We start from the raw sequence: 23,061 nt of genomic DNA on the forward strand, positions 1-23,061 counted from the left end.
TCAATAGCATTATCCTTTAAGAACTTATTTTCTTTTCGTTGTATGAGTAAGTGTTTTGAGAGAGGTACTCGCATATATGCGATTCAAATGCAAGCCATTTCAAAGTATGAAAACTACAAAATCCTTGGCGCAGCATCCTCCTCCGCTGGGAAGGCAAAAGGAAATACCCAAACGCTGACAGCTGAAAGGATGTCGGGATATGAGAGAGGGAACCAGCAAGGACTCGTCGCATGTAAAGTGACAGCCAAGTGTCACATAATGGCCAGCATTGATAATGACCAAGAACCGATGCCAGATCGATTCACCCGGCGATTCGTGATGTACAAGCCAAGTCGGGCAGCATTTCAAGTGTGAAAATAATACGACAGCAGTAATCAAGGCGCTGATGGCAGAACTAACCTCTCTCACATGCTCCCCCCATATTGATTTCAGGCTGAAAGGCTGCAGGAAATGGGCTAAAATATCTGGCGGAAATGTGGAACGGAGCAGGGAGGATGTTACCAGCCCAGAGGGTCCTTTTGGCGAACTGATTGTTAACACATGTCAGTGGCTCATAATTGCAAGGGGTCGAAATCGAGCAGAGAGCTGGAGCCTCCATCCAGAACCCAAGCAGAATGCATGACAATTGTTTTGACACGCATGTTTTGACATTCAGAATGGGACAGCGATGGGGGCAGGAAACCGACACTGCCGTAAGGACGAAACGATAGTGAGCCAAAGCTCATAATCGGTGTGTTTGTTCAAGGATATCAAGAGCACACGCGACGCTAGATAATTGCGTTAGAAATTATTTTTCAGTTTGCATATATGTAAGGATAAAGCCAAGAACTTCCTTAACAGAGCAAGAAAATGTGGCCATTAAAGGAAGGCTTAAAAGCACGTGAAATCAAATATTCAGCAATTTTACCAAGGCGAGAATCAACCGTCTGAATATTCGTCCTGTTACCCGTCTGTTTGCGGTTTTTTGCTATCGGTTAACCAGGCCAGGCAATGGAGATGACTCCTAAGCCACACACTTGAGCTGTCATTTTCCTGGCCACGCTAAATGCCTTAACTGTTAATTTTGCATCCAATTAAGCTCGGCAATTTTCGAGGGTCCAATAAGCGATTTCTGCTTATGACATTTGAAAAGCCACCTTAGACTCGACCGACCACAACACCGAAATCCAGGCTTTCCTCTCGAGGAGCGCGAGCGTTTAGACTGCGAGTGGATGGGTTGGATACATGGAATGCAAATATTTCCCCAGAGAATTGTGTGTACCTGCTGGAGATGCAATTTCTGGGCAAATGGGACGCTTAATTAAATCCAAGCACAAGGAGCCCAAGGAGCACAAGGGGCCTACAGGTTGCACTGAGTGTCTGTCAGTCACTCAAAGGAGGCAGCGAAGGACGGCCGAAAGATTGAAAGTGCCCAGGAGCACGGGAAGCTGATGTATGTGTATGGCTGGCGCTTTTGCAGTGCCAAATGCCACGCTTATAGTTCTGGCCAAAAAAGCAGTGATCATTTCAGTTTATGCCTCTAAAGCGTTATCTAACTAACAAGCTTGCCTGCTTCCTATTCATCATATATTTTAATCGGTGTGTGGCAAATAATTCAGCTCAGCCCATGTTCATAGATCATAGCATATCGATTTTACCAATCCTATTTTGGCAGAATATCGATTTTACCAATCCTATTTTGGCAGAATATCAATTGTGGCCAGGACGCATAATTAATTGTGATACTATCGCATATGTGTGGCTGCCGGAGCATACTTGCTGCCTTAACTTTCGGTGCATATGTATATGACAAGGATGCTTTTGGCCAGGATAAGTTCTGTGTTTCGTTGGCGATAAACCACGATACCGGCCCAAGTTGCATACCGCCTTGGCAATAACTTGTCGCTGTCACCTTGCCTCCTGCTGCATCCTGCATCCTGCATCCCCATTTGCAACTACAAGCGCATTCCATCTTCGACTTTGCCAATAAAGTGAAATATCCTTCCACAATCTCTTCTCTTCCGACTGCGCCCCACGTCGCCTTCGCATCGCTTTGTACTCCTTCGTGGCTGCTGTGCTGGCACATATTTTCGCCTGCTGCGCCAGCAAATTTGTTGCAGGACTCCAGTGCAACAAAAGCTACAACAGCAGATACACTGCGAAAATAGGTGGGCAATCCTTATGCGAACGAACTAAATGGATTAAAATACGTTCACTTTAATACCATCCCATGCTGTTCAATCAAAGGCGACAAGCGAAACACGACCAGTTTTTTCTCAGCGTGCAACAATAACTGCCTCTGAAGCAGTAGCTTTAGCTGAAGCTGCAACTGCAACTGAATGTGGAGCCGCACACAAGCCAGGCATTTCAGTTCCCTTTCTTTGCACCAAGTTGTTTTTCATTTTCATTTAGTTTTCCCCTTTTATTTTTCGCTTTTCGCACGAAGCGCCGCGACCCTTTTGTTTATTTGCGCTCTGTCGACTCACAAAAACTGTAGCGCCATCCGCCATCAGTGTTGGCCTGGGCCCAAAGGGTTGGATAAAACTGCGAGGGGCGATCGGGCAGAACACTGGATGTGGATATGGATGTGGATGTGGATGGGGATGGGGATATGGATGTCGATGTGAAAGTGGATGTGAATGTGGATGTGGGCACCTTGCACAATGGCGATGGCAGCTGCACGAGTAACAAAATGTTTTCATGCCACAGGGTATACTCGTGCAACGGAGATGGCAAGCAAACTATTGCGGTACAAGAGTCTTGTCTTTTACGTGGTTAGTACAAAAAATGCGGCAATGCGGCTAATCAAAGACTTCGTGTTAAAATAAATTTCATAACACTTGATTTTTATTTACGGATTTGATCGCTATTACGATTTTACAGTACCTCCCTCAGGTAACAAGTAGCCAGATATGTTGCACGATGAATCAGCTCAAAGGAGCGAAGTGGGGTGGTGCCACTGGCTTACTGCTCACGTATGTGCAGTTATAAATTGCAGTTCGTGCACCACGTTTGCCGGCTACAAAGATGCAGGGTATGATCCGCTGCATCCGCAAAGAGAAGGTGGCTCCGTGGATGGCCCAAAGCCACAAGGGTTAACGGAGTTGCAAAAGTTACGCAAACGGGGCTGCAAGCAAAATGTTGTAGTAATAGAATTACAAAAATACCAAAAGCTAGTCTATAATTAAATATTTGGGCGGCCACGCAACGAAAGGCGAGCGAGAAAACAAAATTAAGCCACATTATACCCATTTCAAAAAGCGCTAAATTCCGAATTAAATTGCTCAATTATACATATGCGGCAACAAAGGTCGTGGGGCGATAATTGCAACAATAAAATGCAGCGCACAGCAACGGGGGTAAAAAAAATTATAATTGATAAAAGCTTAACGTGCAATAATAATACGCACATAAAAATAAAAGAATAACCCAGTGAAAGCGCCGATTGCGTTGCTTTTCTGCTTTTATGTTTTTCTGCTTTTCTGGCAGAGGAGCAGCATCGCATGCAGCTGCATTAATTTGCATGGAAAATGCGGCAACGAGTCTGAAACCGGGCTAAAATAATTGCACAAAAGGGGTGGCATCGATATTGGTGGTATATCGATGGCCCAGACATCTAGCCCAATGCAAATGGAGTATTATTGGCAAGCGGTATTTACTTATGCATTAAATGCGATTTTCAACTTTGTTTAACCTCAATTTTGAAACTCGCGTGTTGTCGCTTGACTTGTTTTGATTTCGGCCAATTTGGAAATGTAAAACAGAAAGTTCTCCGATTATTTTGCTTATCTGGTATCGAATTAGCCGAATACGGCAATATGGCTAGCTGTGTGCATTGCGTTTTAATTGGGCTTATAAAATGCATCAAGTGCATGGTAAACAAACGATATTTAACGATATTAAGCGATATATGGCTAGTTCTAAAGTAACTATCACATTTTGGAAAAGCTTAACTATATTGTGCGCTAAGAAATATATATATTTTTTAAAAAGGACACTGTAACAGTTGACAGGATTCATAACTGGTCAGGAAATGTATAGCCAATGCATTCAGCACTCAAGTTTGCCTCACCTTATTTAATTAGCGCCCAAGTCAGGAATGAAGTTTCCTCAATTCGGATGGGTTAGCATCTGTGTTTTCCAATGTTTCCCATGTTTCCCATGGCAGCGAGCAATTAGGGCCGCCAATTGTGGTCAGCGTTTTGCGAGGAGAGATCGTGTTCCATCAACTTGACCATGGCAACTTGTCAGCGCTACCGTCACATCACCCGCATCATCCTGTTCGTCCAGTTCGTCCTTTTCGTCCTTTTCATCCTTTCGGTCCCATCGTCCTCGATGCTGTCACATTCGTGTGACAAATGCGCACTTGGCTTAATCAGATGGAATACGCCCTTGCCGGGGGTATAATCACTTGGACCATCAGCTTCTTTTTCTGCGGCTGCCATTTTTCCTAGAGTAATTTCCTCTTTGTGTTGGCACAGAATCGCGATTCTTGCCTCTAATTAGTAGCCTTTTTTCGCCGCTTCTCCGCTTAATCCTGCAAATGTTTTTGGACGAGTGCGAGATGGATGGTGGCTCATTTTTTATGCACAAAGCTGTCTGTCTTTTGCAATGTGATCTGGACAAATGGACGGGGTGCCAGTGGGATCTGGTTCTTGGCAATTATTTCAAAGGGATTGCATTAATTAGCTGAAAACAAAAGCTAGTTATTTTCAGCTGATGCTGCTGAAATGGCACAAAGGCCATTAAATGCTGTCAGCTTTGGCAAAAAAAATGTTGACACGAAAATTGGATTCCTATTTGTGCATATATGCATTTTCAATTGTATTTGCTCACATGCATACACGTATTATATTCATAAAGTCTATATGCATTGCAATATGCAATTGTAAAAGTCAGTATTGGCTTCAAATCCAGTGAGACTCAGCGAATCGAGAATGATATGAAAATTGTTTTCCACCTTCGATTGCTGCAAATTACCATATTTTCACAGCAAACGAAATTTCTATTTTTCGGCGGCGCTGCAAAACGGGGCAAAGTGCAATTTTTACTCCGCATTTTTTGGTTACTTTGCAGGCAAAGCTCGAAAAGATGCTAAAAATTGCAACGGAATTGCAAATGCTGTTGACACTTGCACAATGCAAACAATTGCCCCAGCCAGCAGCTTTTCCCCCGCTTTCCTTAGTTTATACTCGCTGTCATAAGATTGTCTCCCTTTCTGGGATTTGAAAGTTGTGAGTTCGGGTTTCCCAGGCAATTTTCATGTCTACGTGGGTTGATTGCCTTTCGGGCTTCGACCAAGAAAAATAGAACACTGTACTAGTATAGGTGCCTGGAAGTTTTGCACAATGCCATTCTAGTTACCTTTGCATAATCATGGGTAAGATACGAGTATCTCGTTAAATTTTATATTAATACCTACTCAGCTTTCTTGTAAACGAATTTCCGCTGGGAGCATGGCATCAAGTACTGTCTAAATATCATCGTACCCGATCCTTGGTGTGCGCCGTAATTTTGATCGCCTTTCCATAATCATGAGCTTGGAGCAGTGGAGCCGGATGTGGACTAAGTCGAGCGTAAGTTCTTAGCCGATTTTTCCCTTTGCGTTTGTGTTTGTGCAACATCTGCAGTTAGTCCGCCCCACATACACGATACGATTGGCTTGCAGACTGCGGCTCATAAATCATATTTGTATTTGGATCTCGTTCGCCTTTCCATACCAATTTCCTCGGCGTTTCCCGCAGCGACGACAACATTCAATCAAAATGCTGCAAAATCCCACAAATTTGTTATTCGTCACGTATCCAAAAAGGGAAGTTCAATGTGTGTAACTGTGCTCTTTTTTCAGAGGGTGTCTGTGTGTGGCTGTGTGTGTGGCATTACGTATACGCCCAGTCAAAAGGCATTTACGAAAAGAGTTTAAAGCCAGCGCGAGCATTTAAAGTGGCATAATATGTAAATATTATCGGCATAGAATAATGTGCATTACCCATTCCTCGGCGAAAGGACTCCCTGCGAAGCCAACATATGCCCCACGTTTGCCAGAGAGACAACTTATCAAGTTTACACTCAACTGAATATTTAGAGTCGCTGCTGAGACGAGTTGCCCCCATTTCATTGGGGCTTCTCGCACTCCCCTTCTGCGCATTGCTTATTAAATATTAAAATGATAAGGAAAAGGAAACGAGGGTCTCCTTTTTGGTTTTTGGTGTGTATGCATTGGGGTTTTGCGTGCGCCTGTGTTCATGTCTATCATTCGGTTTCCCCTTCTTATTTCAGCCTCTTTTTGAATTCTATAATACGCCAAACTGTCAATGTCAATGCTTTAAGTGAGTCGACTGCTCTGACATATTCAAAAGGATTCATTAGCTAAGACTCAAATGAATATCAGAACATAAGCGTAGGCTTTGCTTTCAGTATACTCGTATTGCAGCTATAACATAATATTCCTGAGACGGAATTGAGTAGACTAATTAAATTATCTTCCATCGAACAGATTGATTGGCGTTTAAATCAATGCTAAACGCTCCTTTCAAGGGATTTTAGTTTCATGCTTAAGCCATTAATCGTACGGACATTACCCTATACCCTTGATATGCTAATGTCTTCATTCATATTTTCCATGTCGCAATCATTTTGTGCGATGTTCTTTTTCGCAGCTCAGCTTTTTTGTGTGTTGTTCTGTGGCATTTCTGTAGCCTTGATTGCAAGCATTTGCATAATTTAAGAAGCCCTCCGTCTGCGTCGATGTCTTGAGCTGGCAAAGCATGAAAATGAAAATGAAAATTCCAGGCACTCTTCCAAGCACATCCCTCCATCTCGCTGTGCACAAATTATCATATCTTTTGAAGCTCTGTTCTAAATTATTAACGAAATAAATAGCGAAGGCAGCCACGGCGAGCCGAGGCGCCCAAGCGCCCAAGCGCCATGGGAATATTGAAAAAGTTTCGTATTTCCATTCGCCATTTACGAGTCACCATTTGCCATTCACCATTCACCATTCGCCATTCTCCGCCTTCCATTGCAGGAGTGGTCAGAGCGGAGGACACTGGGTGCTGGGAGCAGAAGGATCGGCGGCCAGGCGACGACAATCGTTGGTATGTCCACAGCCAAAAGGCTGGTGCTCTCGCTACGTGGACGCAAGAACTCGCAGGGAAACTCGGCGACCTCCTCCACCCGCCTGGTATCCGCCGGCACCTCGCCCGGCCATGAGCTGGATGAAATAGCCGTGGTCTCGGGCACAGGATCCAGCAGTCACCACTTCTCCTATGGCGGCTGCCTTGCCACCGGCGACGCGCCCTTGCCGCGCTACTCAACAGGTGAGTGCCACCCACCCCAACCCCAGAACTATCCACTACCCAACATCCACGTGTACAACTATATGGCCTCCAAATGCGAGAATCTAGCACCTGAAAGTCACCAAATGTAGACCCACCACCAATTACCAACCACCCCACCACCTGCAACACTACTGTGACCTTTGTGAAAACCCTAATGAACCCGCCTTGCATGCCGTTAGAAGTGTTCCATTTATGTAACTCACACTGGGGGCAAACCAAAATAGTAGCTACTGAATCGGATCTTTAAATGCAGATTATGCAAATTCCTTCCTTATATCTTAAGGAAGCTCATTCCAATAGTTGTATAATGATAAGAAACATTCAAATCTGTCTGAATCGAAGCAATGCATTTGTTTGTGATTAGTGAATTAGTAGTTGGTGTTGTCAGTTGCTACCAATTTTTATATTGCGCTTATTCTTAGAAAGCATAGGTCTTTGAGGGTGTTATGATAGAACCCCCCCCAATACCCTTCATAGAATGTGCAAAAATCGTTTTTACTCGAGATCTAGGAAGGCCAACAAGCGAGCGTGATAAAATATGGAAATCTGGCGCCTAATGAAAGCGATGGAGATTTGATTCGAGAAAAGCGCCTTAGCAGAAGGGCAGGTCGCGAGGGGCGAGGGCAAAACAAACAAATAAGAGACAATCTTGGCCAACCCAATGGCAGCTGTTGTTGGCCCTGCGGAATAAATCAATCAAATGACAAATATGCTTAGGCAATTGTCAAGCCAAGTGGCTGCCTGGGTTTTTGGCCTAATTTCATTCGGAGTGGAGTGGAGCAAAGACTGCGGTTGTGTGTTGTTTTAGCCATAGCCACATGAGCGCCGAGTCCTTCGTTAGTTTTCTTGTCACATTTTATAGGGCGCATATGTGGCAGCGTGTTTCCCTGCTGGCAGCACGTTCCTCGTCCTGGCTTACAGTTAATTTTGAGTGAAATTCAATTTATCATTGAGCGGGGCATAAATCCGCATTTGGGCCACTTTGGCTCGTTACGGACACAGAACACAGGGCACAGAGCACAGAAACCCAGGAGTCGCAGCTTAGATTTATTTCGGCCGATCCTGTTCGGTTGTTTGGCTGTCGCATCGCATTTCCCACGACATTAGCAAACTGCCTTCAATTTGTCAGCAATGAAACTTTGGCTCGCCTACTTGGTACTGTATTCGCCATGCATTTAATGGCCCTATGTTGTGCAGCACATCGGGAATTTAGTGGAAGTTCCCTTGTTTATTGGCCAGAACTGTAATCGACATTTATCGCCTCGTTCATGGCAAAGACTTGGCTTTAATGTCTGCCCACGCTTTAACGCCTTCATGGAGCGGGGCTGAAAAAAAACAGAAAAACAGAGCAACAGAAGTACATAGTACTCTATGTAGATAGATCCAACCGTAGCGTACGAGACATGGGCAAAAAGTTCGTTTGCAACTTTTGCCATATTTTTCCACAGTCCCGAATGCTTTCGACAATTTTTAGTACGTTGCTCCTAGCAGCCCCTCGATTTTACACATACATATACGAGTATTTTTGTGTGTGACAAAGGCAATTTTCGGCACAGCTTTGATCAAAGTTTCGGGACCATGGCATCAGTAAATTAAATTTGACTTACACACAAAATTCGGCATAAAATGGGAAGCAAGTAAATAAATCCACAGCATAAATTTGAGCTATATGCCACTCGCTTAAATCGATATGCGCAGCTCTTAAAAGCTGGCAAAATTGAATTTGCCCGAACAATTTCGTTGCCTACTTTTGTGGGCAAATCGATCAATGGACCTGAATACCATTTATATATCCATTAGATGGCCAGATAAAACGTTTTCTCGTACCCAACTCCATCTGGGGCGCTGTGTGTGTGCGGGTATTTTTGATTTCTTGCCGAGGAATGCCATTGTTCGAGTCACGTTTAACTGGAAAAGCCAAAGGATATAGCCTTCAACAGTGGCCGGACTTCCACGGCTCTTTGTCTCTCCTGCTGTTTCTCTTTTGTCTCTTGTTTTGTATCCTGCAATAATTGAGCTTAGAGGGTCTTATGGCAGCTGCATCATTGATTTGCCACCCCTCAATTTTTCCAGCTCCCCTCCTCTCGCCCGTCCAAGTTTTTTGCAAAACTTTCTCGGTTCGTTTTTCTTTCCATTTTATTTCGTTGGATTTTTGCTTTTAGCCCAAACTCAAACCCAAAAAAAGACTTCACAGCCAGACGTAGTTGAGTTGCAGCAAAACTTTTTCCATTTGCCAACGCAGAGTTCACCTTTGGGAGCGAGCGAGAGCGGGCATACGACAATTTTAAAGGCTTTCCACACTCTCAGCCTCTCACCGTCTCACCCTCTCACCCTCTCACTTTCGCACTTGCACCAGGGAAAATTGCGCATGTATAATTAGTTTTATTTACCACCTGGCACACAAATTTTAATTAGAATTTATGCGTCCTTCTCCAGTAGCCTCCTCCGCCCACTCCCCCCACTAATCCTTTGGCTGCTCCCCTGGCTGCAACTTCTTCTTTGTCTTCTAAGCCGTCTTTGGCTGTAAGGAATTTGCTGCCGGCCAAGCGATTTATCTTCAGCTATTTTGCTGTGCACTGGAAATTTATCGGACACTTTGCCTTTAATGTGTTCATTCAAAATATTTCCTCCACTTTTGTAATAAATAATATGGCATAATGTTGCTTATAATCAAAATCCATTAGCACATAAGCCTATCCACTTTTCCCAGTGTAGTCCTTCTTTCGCCGAGCTGAGCTGTAGCTGCTGACCATATGTAATACGAGTATTTCAATTATAAAAGCAATTTACTAGAGGATGGGCACGTTTCGATTACAATAAGCGTATTAGCTTACCAATTACCATGCTGAGAAACGAAGTGATGGCCAAAGACACGACATGGAAAGGGCCATATAGATAGCTAGGAGTATTCACCTGGCTGTGGAGTGTGCCTCGAATTCGGCAACACAGAGAATGCAGAAATAGTTGCCGGCACTTCAGGACGCCACAGTGTTGCAGGGCTTGACATTTTAATTGCCATCTGCGAGGGTGTGCCATCAGCCACGTTGCGTATACGCCGCGTTGGGCTGTCCACATTGTTGCCGCGAAGTGCCGCGGATAACTTTAGCAGCGGAGACTGCGTGCAGCACAAAGGGCCACTTAAAGTTGCCACACAGGCGCTCTCACAAAAGGGGATTTGCTTTGAACGAAACGAAACGGAACGGAACGAAAGGCAAGGCGGAGGGAGTGGGCTTAAAGGTCGTCGCCAATGCTAAAGTCTGTAATGCAATTACAAATGCAGGTGGAGTAGCTCCAGCAGCTTTAGCAGCTTCAGCTGGAGGGGCATGGCCGGCATTAGTTGGCATCCGGCCAGGTGTCACCGGAGTGGCGCTGGAGTCCAGTCCGGCGGTGGACACCCACTTTTGTCTCCCTTTCGCTCATCTGAAATGGTTGACTTATCAACTAAAGTGCCGCATTAAAAGAAGCAAAAATAAACAAACAAAAAACTTTAAAAAAATAGTCAAGCGCTTTGCTCTTTGCACATTTCTAGGGCCATTGAGCAGGGCTCTTCTTGTGACTCGCTTGTGCCCGCCTCCTCCTTATTTTCAAGTCCTTTGAGTGGTCATGACGCAGACAAAGGGCATTAGAAATGGTCAGATAAGAAGATATGTAAATGATCTGCAGCTGGGAGCGTGTGCGACTTAAGTTGAGTGCCTAGCCATTTGGGACAGAGTTTGTGCTGCTGCAGTGATTAAATGTTATCTATTTTTTGTAAACTGTATAAAAGATATATAATCTACAATCATATTAAGCTTACTGTACCACAGTGCGTATGATTATTCTTCTGTGTAACGATATCACGCATACGCACAGTTGCCCTTACTTTCTCAATGTAAAAGTGCCTGGAACTTTGGTTCCAAGTCCTTTTGGATGCAAATGAAAGTGTTAGACCGACCACACACATGCAAACCCTGACACACGCAGAGTGGCAGACATCAAACATTAAGCACTTTGGGCCATGAATTCGATTCTGGTCAAGAGGGCGGAGTTCAGGGGCGGGAGTTGTGGGCGGTGGACTGAGGGCCGAGTGTAAACCGAGTTGCAGGAACAGAGATCATGCGGCGACATGTCGGGCATATCAATCACCTCCCCTCCGCCGTCTCGCTGAGCATAAACCTATTATTTTTCAACCGCAACTCCCCCTATCGGGTTTCCTAAGCCTGCGGCAGCTCTGCTCATGTTTTTGCCAACTCCACAGCAGCGATGATAATTCGGTCAGCTCGGTCTGTCCCGACTTGGTCGTATGTCGGTATGTTGGTATGTCGGCCAGTTGGCAGGATTAACTTGCCGGGATTAACAGCGCCAGTGACCGCAGACAGAAGCGGATACGGAGGGGGAGGCGACGGAGGCGGAGGAGGAGGCGACTGGGCCAAAAGCTGAATTAGGGACAGAATGCGCTGCAAGGAGCCAAGCCAGAAATCTCTTTAATGTTTGACCTTTACGCCAAATATGCTTTTTGCTGCTCTTAGTCAGCACTGTGTCAATGCACAGGGAAGAATATTTAAGAACCAGTTTTGTGCTTTATTTGATAATATCTAAACTTTCCCCATGAGCAATGTGCTCCTTCGAATATCCGGTTTAATAAAGTAGTTTTGCATACATTTAGTCACTGATTTTATAAATGTGCATATATAATATGCCTAACAAATCCAATTTCTCTACGTCCTTAGATCCTTTTTGCGCTGAGTGCAAATACGACATACCCCCCACAGCTTGAGGCTGTGGCAAACTTTTTTTAAAGAAGCAATTTGCTGCTGAATTTATGTGGTAATTACCACAACGGTCGCGCTGCAGCAAATTAAGTTTTGCCAGCTGGCAGCGAGCAGCTCGACACGAGACATTTTGCTGGCCAACTAAGCGGATTACTATTTTATACTTGGCTCTCGCTAGAATTTTTGTTTTTTTGGCGCTTTTGGTCTGCGGCAAAATTTGCCTTTTTACAATGCGATAAGCGCAATTTAAGAGCCAACAGCATAACAAAAACTAAGTGGCTGAGGAAGATGCCGAATCGTGACCATTTTGATCACGTAGTGCCTTAAAGCTGAATTTGGCCATAGAAATGGAAGAAGAACTTCTTGGCCGAACTGCAGCCTAATTGCATTTCTGCTGCCAATCAGTTGAATTTGTGCCATGCCAATGGAAAGCGTGACTGACCCATCCTAACTGACCCAAACGCAGCTTTGCATGATATGATTTTCACGTTTACCGGTCAACGATTATGGCCATAAACCAGTTGCCAGCCAAATGAACTGCTGCCATCTTACTTAAGAGCCACCAAAGTCGAGGGAAAGTTGCACTCGAGAAAATTATGAAATGAAAATCAGCAAATGAAGTCGGTTTTTATGTTGTCTGCCTGCGAATTGAACAATAAAATGTTCAAAGTATTTTGATGATCCTTTTGAAATGGAATTTCTTTATAAGCCAATATGCCAGCCAAGCTGGAGCGGAAATTGCTTGACATTAAATTCAATGCGATTAGGTCAGACTGAACACTTGGGGGAAATTGAAACATGAAGAAACATAAAGTATTGCGGCGAGGGGCTACTATTGATTGATAACATTCGCAGCCATCCTCTGATGTGTGTGCACTTAAATTTGATATCCTTTGTGGGGAGAATAGCTCGGCAGGACTCTGCTCCGAGTGCTGGCACTTCTGTGCTCCGGCTTCTGCCCTTATTATACGTTCGTTAAGCTTTTTGCGCATTGTCCTGTGGCCCCGTCGCCCCATCACACTGTCTCGTCCTGCTGGCCATTAATGCACAGGCTCAGGACTCAGGATGCGGGACGCAGGACGCAGGACTCGGAGCAAGGAGCATGGCGCTTGGAGCTCTTCCATGTGACCCAAATAGGTTTCGTTTTAGGACTTAATGGCATAATGACGGCAGCACTGCTGCAACAACACCAACAACTCGAGTCAAAGCAAACATGCGACCAAAAAAAAACAAAATTTGGAACAATTTCCCTGGCTAAAGCTACCACCCAGCACCCACCACCCACTCCCCAACCGGCTTTTCCCCTTTCCTTTCGTCCTTCAATCGACCACTTTAAAAAGTTGCCGCAAAATGAAATTGAAAAGTCAATACAATGTAATTGTTGTCCTCTCCCTCGGAAACTGTGTTGTCCTTTTGCCGCAGCCAGCGACGATGTTCATTCAATTTATTTGTAATTTTTTAACAATTTAACAGTTAAAAAACAAACCAAAACAGTAGAAAAAGAGATGAAAAAGTCGAAAATAAACTTTTGCACCCGGCAAACACACAGCGTGTATATAAACTCGTAGTACGAGTATGAACTCAAAAAAAGGGGCAACCTGGAGTGAGACGGAGATAGCCCAGACGAGAGTGGTGGCCCAAAGCAAATACAATTATGCCGGGCAACAACAACAAGAAAAGTGCTAAGCAAATACTTGCCACGCCCCCCCGCCGACCAAAAGCCCCCCTCAAAAAGCCGCGTGCTTAGAATGTGTAATTCATTTGAAAGTTTTTGCACCACTCACTGGAGATGCTCTGTCGACAGAAATTAATTTAACTTTCGGCTCGGCTAGGAAGTGGTTCCTGCACTGCCAACCCCTCCCCTCCGCCCTAAAACACCGCCCACGAAAGGGGTCAGCAAGGTCAGGGGCCAGAGCCTAAGGTGTTGGATGTGCATTTCAATCAATTAACATTTCCACGAATGGCTCACAGGATCCTTAACACGATTATTGCACGAAATTCACTTAGGCAAGGGTTCTCTAGGGAGCCAATTTACACCAACACGTTAAAAAATGCGTTTAGCATAGTGTATAGAGTATAGGAAAGTCCACATATATATCTGTAACATATGCTATGCTAAGTGAAGGCAAAGCAAAAACATAAAAACATCACACATTCTACGAGATATTTTTCTGTTGATGCACTGACTCTACATTTGCGGCCGCCTGTTTGCTTGGCAAAAGTTTTAATTATAGTTGCAGGATCTGTTGTTGCACGGAATGCTCATATCCTCCAGCCAAGATGCTGTGTCGGAAATTGCAACTTTAAGCGGTTTTAGCTTAATTTGACTTGCAGAGCACACACACACACACGCATTCATATCCTGGGTGCCAGGCTGCACAGACACTGGCAAACACAGTTGGTAATCAGAGCGTGGCTGAGAGCCAAAACATTTTTGGCATAAACGCCCAGAACTGTCGAAACAATGAAGTACGAGCAGTAGCACCGCCTTCAAGGGGATTGCAAAACTATTTGCGGCATGCTGAAGGCAAATGACTACAACGCCAGGGCTCATGCAACGTTCAATGTTCAATGTTCGATGTTCAATGTGCAATATTCCATGTGCAATGTGCACTGCTTATGCAGCAGTAATAATAGTAGCCGTAACAACAGCATAACAACTGTGTTTGCAAATTTTCTGAAAAAATATGGGATCGGGAAGGTAGGATTTGCCTAGCAAAGTTTCTAGCAAGCATATCGAGATTCTGTGCCAACTCAAAATACACAAGGCTAATATTTTGGGATCCCAAGTTTTACGACCAACAAGAAATACATATGAACAAGTTCTTAAGATTCATTAAGTTATGAGCAGAACAGCTTTTAACTGCAGTTGGGTTATGTCGGAAATTTTAATTTTGACTTCACTTCACTTCGTAAACAATACAGCTATAAAAACTTCTTGCAAAATACAAATATTGAACTATTTTATATACGGGTGCAACACAACCCGCTTAAGTTACACAACTTTAGCTCTTGGAAAGCTACTTTTTTAAAATAGTTTTTAAAGCGAATTCTGCGAGCCCGACATCTTTGAGTGCAACGTCGGTTCGTGTGAAAAACCAAGAAAATGTCAGTCGCTTTCCCCATTTTTCCCAAGTGATTTTCCCCCACACCGCAAACAGCAGCCACTCTGTTAAGAAACGATGGAAACCTTAACGGCTGCATTTCGGTGAATTATTGATTTGTGGCTGCGGTGGAAGAGAAAGAGCTGCGCCATCTGGTGGTGCAAAAGTGGAGCTAATTGAGGTATTGCGGGCAGAGCACGAGTCCAAAAGTGCCCGGGTGTCAAACGTATTTCTCGGACTGAGTTTCCCGCACATATTTCTACGGATAGTAGCAATTATGCCGTTGCTGGAGTCCAAATTGAATCTGGCCCATTTCGACTCCCCCTGCATCCCCTGCATTTGCATAATCGGCTGGGGAAAATGTTCATTGCATACGCACGGGGGCAGGAGGAGGAATAAATTTGTTGATGCACATTACGCATACGCCTAGTTGGCGCAAATTGGCCCATTGGCTTCTGTTTTATCGCTGGCAAAAATTAAAATCTAAGCTCAAAGTTTTCCCCGCCCATTTCAGAGTGTTTGTGTGTGCGGCTTTGTCCTAATCACATCACGTGCGACTGTCTTGTCTTACATTACACACATCCTTGTTTGGTCTACACTGGAGAAAAATAAGCTCAGCACAAGTGTTAAAGAAAGACTAGTAATAAGATCTGTGAGTATGCAAAGCAAAAAAATGATTTAAAGGAGAAAAATGCGTACAATGGGTAATTTTGTGTAGCCACTTTCCTTTAATCGATAGCTTGATCTACTTGTTTTGCCAAGTGTACATATATATACGTACTCGTATATGCAACCAACTTTGTGGCCAAAATTACAGGCCATGTGCCGAGCTGAGCCGGGCTGTTGGCCCGTCGTTGTCTGCTTTTGGCATTTGTCGCAATTGCCGTTAACTGCCTGCGCGTGTTGCCTGCCAACGTTTCATTATCAAAGCCGAGTTTGCCACTAAGCACGTCGTAAACAATAAGCTGGTCCCCTCAGTTTTCGCTTTGGCCCTGTTGGCCCACGCTTATTACTTTCGCCCCATTACGGGGACACGGTCACAGGACATGGAACATGTAACATGGAGCAGGACAACGGCCCCTGGACAGCTTAATGGCATGCATGCGCATATGGATACACATATAAATATAAATTCAGCTTGAAATCGTTTAATATGCCGCATTGTCCTGTCAGAGAGAAGCGAGACCTAAATAATTACCATCGCAATTTCAATTTGCTCACTCTTCTTGATGCTTGCGAGTGAAGCCTGCGGGCATCGAGCTGATTTCTGAATATTTCACAAAGCGGACTGAACTTCAGAACTTCTGCTAAACAAATAGTACGAAATTTCCATTTAGCTGAGTTATAATGTGCAGTGTGCAGTTGACATTTTACTCGCAACGGACTGCTAAGTGCTCGCACTCTAATTTAAATTAAACTAATTTGTAAATCTTTAACACACACACAACCAGAGCATTCTTTTGTGTGCATTTGCGTGTGTAAATGTTTGCCCTCCATGTGCCCTTGTGTATATTTTTAACCCAAATCCATTAGAGAAGTTACTCAAGAATCCTTTAGATATTTATGTGCTGTGAGCGCTGTCTTAACCCCAGCACACACACATACAGCAGATGCAGATACATTCGCAGATTCAGATACAGATACAGATACAGATTCACACACAGATGCACTAGCAGTTGCTTAGCGAAGAGATTCCGTGCGGACAAGCTGAGCACAGCAGAGGTCACATCAAGTAAATAGCAACGTCGTCGAGGCAAACAAATACGCAAACATTTATAAGACTGCTAAGCTCATAACGAAATGCACTTACACTCGAGTACAAGCAGACTAACACACACACACACACACATGTAGGGTGACCACCATTCCCTCTTGGATTTTTGCCATGCTAAACACGCGAACACTGAGCCAAACGAACCAAAGAAATACTAATGTATTTTTTCTTGAAAAATATATGAGTAACTTTGGTATTATTTTTCAATTGTCTACATCTAAATGTTAGATGATATGGAATTTGGCCAGTAGAACATCTGGTTGCAATAACTTTGCTTCCTGGCCAGATATCATGATCCAGTGCCAGTTCTCGCCGTGTATCAAGTATACGCCAAGTGGGACGAGCTACAAGCGAGCGCAGGAGCTCATCTCCTATTCATGCCGATGTCCTGGGACAATGTCAATGGAACCGCGATGCACAGTCGCTTTTCAGCTGGCTTAGCCACCGCTCAGCGGTGCACTAATGGCCCCCAATCGCGGGATCGGGATCAGGCCAAAAATATGCTGAGCCGATTGTGCAGCTGGCCAAAATGTAATTAACTGCATATTCCCTGGGAAATAAAGATATTCGGATGCGGGCAGCCGCCATCGCGTGTCACTCGATTTCACTCTTGCACCCGCATTGCACACTCACACACACTCACACACATATTCACTTGTACTGGAAATTCGCACCGCCCGAACTTGCACACTTTCCTCCTCTCGTGCTCGCATCCTTTTGCCCTCATGTCCGCGCATATTAAAAGTTTAATGTAAATGTAATGAGTGCCAGCGCATGCAAATGAACAGTTTGGCTTTGGCCCCTGAGCCACGCCCTCCGCCCCGCCGCCCCCCGGCCCACTGAACCGCCCATCAGCCCAACGCCTTTATTGCTTTTGCGGTTGCAGCAGCTGTGCGGTATCCACGTTGGCCCACTGCTAATGAGTTGAGTCACTTAAATACATTGAAAGCGGTGCGAAATTTAAAGCATATTTAGCGCGGTTCCCAGAACGGATTGTTCCTTCAAAATAGTCAGAGTACCCAAAAGCAGCTGAGGTTTTTATTCCCGTTACTCGAAGGGTAAAAGGGTATACTAGACTCGTTGAAAATAATGTAAAAGGCAGAAGGAAGAAAAACTATTTTCCACGCCCCCTCTACCCACATTTTTAAAAATGTTAGATTATGGTCGGGAAATCGACTATAGCATTCTAACTTTTTTTTCTCAATTTATCTTAATCGGATTTTGGCTCAATTCTTAAAAAATCTGCATTCAAATTTAGAAATTTATTTTTTTTCAATTTTTCTGATGTATGATGTTGTAGAAATCCAAAAAAATGAAAAAATTTCCCAAGGCTGAATTTCTAAACTCCATAACTCAACTTATTTTAATCGGATTTTGAAGTGGCATACCTCTAAATGTTTCTGGCGCAATTCTCTAAAAATCTGCATTCAAATTTAGAAATTTATTTTTTTTGAATTTTTTTTCAATTTTTCTGATGTAATGATTTGTAGAAATCCAAAAAAATGAAAAAATGTCCCCAGGCTGAATTTCTAAACTCCATAACTCAACTTATTTTAATCGGATTTTGAAGTGGCATACCTCTAAATATTTCTGGCGCAATTCTCTAAAAATCTGCATTCAAATTTAGAAATTTATTTTTTTTGAATTTTTTTTTCAATTTTTCTGATGTATGATGTAGAAATCGAAAAAGGCCCTCAGGCTGAATTTCTAAACTTCATAACTCAACTTATTTTAATCGGATTTTGAAGTGGCATACCTCTAAATGTTTCTTGCGCAATTCTCTAACAATCTGCATTCAAATTTAGAAATTTATTTTTTTTTATTTTTTTTTCAATTTTTCTGATGTATGATGTTGTAGAAATCCAAAAAAATGAAAAAATGTCCCAAGGCTGAATTTCTAAACTCCATAACTCAACTTATTTTTATCGGATTTTGAAGTGGCATACCTCTAAATGTTTCTGGTGCAATTCTCTAAAAATCTGCATTCAAATTTAGAAATTTTTTTTTTTTGATTTTTTTTTTCAATTTTTCTGATGTATGATGTTGTAGTAATCCAAAAAAATGAAAAAATGTCCCAAGGCTGAATTTCTAAACTCCATAACTCAACTTATTTTAATCGGATTTTGAAGTGGCATACCTCTAAATGTTTCTGGCGCAATTCTCTAAAAATCTGCATTCAAATTTAGAAATTTATTTTTTTTGAATTTTTTTTTCAATTTTTCTGATGTATGATGTTGTAGAAATCGAAAAAAGGCCCTCAGGCTGAATTTCTAAACTCCATAACTCAACTTATTTTAATCGGATTTTGAAGTGGCATACCTCTAAATGTTTCTGGCGCAATTCTCTAAAAATCTGCATTCAAATTTAGAAATTTTTTTTTTTTTAATTTTTTTTCAATTTTTCTGATGTATGATGTTGTAGAAATCGAAAAAAGGCCCTCAGGCTGAATTTCTAAACTCCATAACACAACTTATTTTAATCGGATTTTGAAGTGGCATACCTCTAAATGTTTCTGGCGCAATTCTCTAAAAATCTGCATTCAAATTTAGAAATTTATTTTTTTTAAATTTTTTTTTTCAATTTTTCTGATGTATGATGTTGTAGAAATCGAAAAAAGGCCCTCAGGCTGAATTTCTAAACTCCATAACACAACTTATTTTAATCGGATTTTGAAGTGGCATACCTCTAAATGTTTCTGGCGCAATTCTCTAAAAATCTGCATTCAAATTTAGAAATTTATTTTTTTTTAATTTTTTTTTTCAATTTTTCTGATGTATGATGTTGTAGAAATCGAAAAAAGGCCCTCAGGCTGAATTTCTAAACTCCATAACACAACTTATTTTAATCGGATTTTGAAGTGGCATACCTCTAAATGTTTCTGGCGCAATTCTCTAAAAATCTGCATTCAAATTTAGAAATTTATTTTTTTTTATTTTTTTTTCAATTTTTCTGATGTAATGATTTGTAGAAATCCAAAAAAATGAAAAAATGTCCCAAGGCTGAATTTCTAAACTCCATAACTCAACTTATTTTAATCGGATTTTGAAGTTGCATACCTCTAAATGTTTCTGGCGTAATTCTCTAAAAATCTGCATTCAAATTTAGAAATTTTTTTTTTTTAAGTTTTTTGTAATTTTTTTGATGTATGATGTAGAAATCCAAAAAATGGCCTAAGGCTGAAGTTCTAAACTCCATAACTCAACTTATCTTCATCGGATTTTGAAGTGGCATACCTCTAAATATTTCTCGCGCAATTCTCTACAAATCTGCATTCAAATTTAGAAATCCTTTTTTTTTAATTTTTATTGTAATTTTTTCGATGTAGAAATATTGTATTTTTCGATACTCGTAGAGTAAATGGGTTTCCTATATTCCATGAATAGTATGAACAGGCAGAAGGAAGCGTTTCCGACCATATAAAATATATAAAGTCTTGATCAGGATTAATAGCCGAGTCGAACTGGCCATGTCTACGAACGCCTAGATCTTCTAGATACATAACAGAGACGTAACGGGTACCTGATAGTCGGGGAACTCGAGAATAGCATTCTATCTTGTTTTCGAAATTGGATTAGCCATCCACACGTATAAATCAATCTACACCGATCTTTATAGTAACTGGTTGAAACGCGGAGAGCCATCGCGGCTTATTCGATGACAAAGTCAGAAGTCGCTTGCTTGACCATCTGCCATATCCGCCGTCAGGAATTCCACAATTTCGAGAGATTATTTCGTTGTCAGCTTGGACCGGCGACCGTTAATTGAATTGGCTTCTTCGCGCGACGAGCTTGGCACATCTGCTCCATTTGCTATATTTGGGCCAGATGTTTCACCTGGCCACGCCCACATATACATTCATACGCGCACAACCACACACACAGGCACACTCATATAGATGCGACATCGCATCGCTTACACGCACGTGCGCACTACTACATAGGCAGTGGCACGCCCCCTATCACACCTTAATACGCATTCATGCATACCAAACGTTGAGTACGAGTGCCAGGACGAGATCCTTACCCATTTTGGTAGGGGGATGCGGATGCGGATGGGCAAATGTTGGCAATGAGTCCCAATGAGTCGCAATGATGATGGTGCCTTACACATTTTCTCAGTTTCCCAGTTTCCCAGCCTCCCAGTCTCGCAGTTTCCTTTGCTGTCAGGCCAAAAAGGGCGTTTAATTAAATGAAGTCGTTTGCATTAATGTTGTCATTACGCATTTGCCTACGGAGCCCTTCGGAAAAAAAACAAACAAAAAATAGGCGAAATAGAGCAAGATGCACAAAATTCATTACTTAAATGAGGAGCAGGTGCCTGGCCTTTGTTACCTGCTAAGAAACATAAGCTGAATTCGTGTATCCATTGCCATTTGGGTCCATTATGAATGCCATGCTCCGGAATGAAGAAACCGGTGAAGAGCAGATTCCCCACCCATCCAAATTCAATTCTCGCTCGCATCAACCGATTTTACTCACTCCGGCCAGCCCAGTATCGAATTTTCCACTTACGTTTCACAGCTCTGGAAAAACAGGTTTTTAGTGCTTTATTGCCATTCTAGGTGCAGGAAGTGTGGACGTCAATTACAGCCACAAGCACAGGACCGCGGTTCTCAGTCGCACTTTGTGCCTATTAAGAGTATTAAGAGTAGTGCCCATTGAGTTACCATGTCACAAGTCCTGCTCATGGGCTACCCTGGTTTCTAACCAGGTGTTACTGGTTTTATTATCAGTTTAATTTGGGAGCTTAGATCGAAAATTCAAATACAAAGTGTTTGCTTTCGAACAGGATTGCACTGTTGTATATTTTTACGCCTGAATAACTTTAAAATTTTCAAATCACTTGATGGAGTTTAGCGTTTTGCGATTTAGACAGCCATGAGCTACATAGCACAGTATGAACATGATGGCTGGACGCGTCCCATTGATGCTGGCGAAGCCATATGCCGTTTTCCTGATCCACCTTATGCCGCTAAACACGTCCGTATAGACAGACGGAACTTTGGTGCAACCGCAGCCAATCGGATAGGCGACAATGCCGACAACCACCTTTCCGGCTAGTAATGGGGATCCGATGTCGCCGCTGCACGGATCCCCTTCCACTGTCCCATTATTTTTACCAGCACACATCATTCCATCCCCGTAGTGCCGGAAATGCGTCTTACACAACACGTTATCCATGAGAATCACATCCAATTGATATATGTGCGCTGCCAAAGGGCCGCCCTGGAAATGGTTAAAACGATTAAAGAAAACACTGGAAATACACGGCATTTTCAGTAAAACGCCGTACAAAATACATTCTTCCCCAGCCGAGGACTGTGTGTTTTAAGCCAATTTTCGGTGCCTCACTCGGCAGGTGAAGGAAACCGATACGTGGATGATTCAAGGGCATTTTCTCCTGCAGTTTCATTAGAGCCATGTTGTAGGTGTTGTGCATGGTGAAGTTATTTGGAACGTACAGACTTGTCACTGGCGAGCAGATCGATTTTCCGGGTACATATCGCAGTCTATGTGGAGATCCGGCCACCACCAGCAGCCACCGAGGCTTGTACATGATCTTCGACTGTCTAAATGATCAGGGATCCAGTTAAGTGAAGATCCATTACTGGGACAACAACCTACCCCATGACACAATGGGCGGCGGTAAGCACCCATTGGTTGGATAGAAGTCCTCCTCCGCAATAGTGATTGTCGCCAAAATACTTGTTGGGGGTTCTCGATCGGATGGACACCACGTACTTGGCCAACTCGAGGGTGTCCTCTCCATGATATTCGGGCTGGGACAAGCGCTTCATCCGATGGGCTCCACTAAGGATAACCCACACTGCTATTAAAATGGCTACATATTGGAATTTTTTTGCCATATACAAGGGGAAACTAAAATATTAGGTTGCCTGCGATAACTGATTTCATTTGAATTTGAGTAAAATTTGTTGATTGATACCAGTAAGGTATTATGTTTATGTAGCAATCCGGAATTAGTTAATGTTTTGCCATTTTTTTGCTATTTAAATCCCAAAATCTTAAACCAATTACCTGCAAATGTCAACGATTTTGTTCTATGTGCATATTAAGTACGCCTCGCTGCGGTTCATCTGGCAGCTGAGTGCG

General features: G+C 42.9%; 2 protein-coding genes across 3 annotated transcripts in view; one reads left to right on the forward strand and one right to left on the reverse strand.

Moving 5' to 3' along the window:
* LOC6547364 overlaps positions 1-23,061 on the forward strand; it is a 59,007-nt gene that overhangs the window by 14,250 nt on the left and 21,696 nt on the right. For both annotated transcript variants that reach the window (XM_026980767.1, XM_026980766.1), the window contains exon 2: positions 7,007-7,298. In XM_026980767.1, coding sequence (XP_026836568.1) covers positions 7,079-7,298 — 220 coding nt within the window. In that variant the 5' untranslated portion in view covers positions 7,007-7,078. The remainder of the gene's footprint in view (positions 1-7,006; positions 7,299-23,061) is intronic.
* On the reverse strand, positions 21,722-22,913 carry LOC113564307 (mite allergen Eur m 3). The gene is made up of 3 exons (XM_026980768.1): positions 22,573-22,913; positions 22,241-22,517; positions 21,722-22,173 (listed from the first exon to the last, which is right to left on the reverse strand). The coding sequence occupies exons 1-3, from the start codon at positions 22,812-22,814 to the stop codon at positions 21,787-21,789; spliced, it is 906 nt and encodes a 301-aa protein (XP_026836569.1). The 5' UTR covers positions 22,815-22,913; the 3' UTR covers positions 21,722-21,786.

The sequence above is a fragment of the Drosophila erecta genome, unplaced genomic scaffold, assembly GCF_003286155.1.
Source record: "Drosophila erecta strain 14021-0224.00,06,07 unplaced genomic scaffold, DereRS2 tig00000092-arrow-pilon, whole genome shotgun sequence".
NCBI classification, from domain to species: Eukaryota; Metazoa; Arthropoda; class Insecta; order Diptera; family Drosophilidae; genus Drosophila; species Drosophila erecta.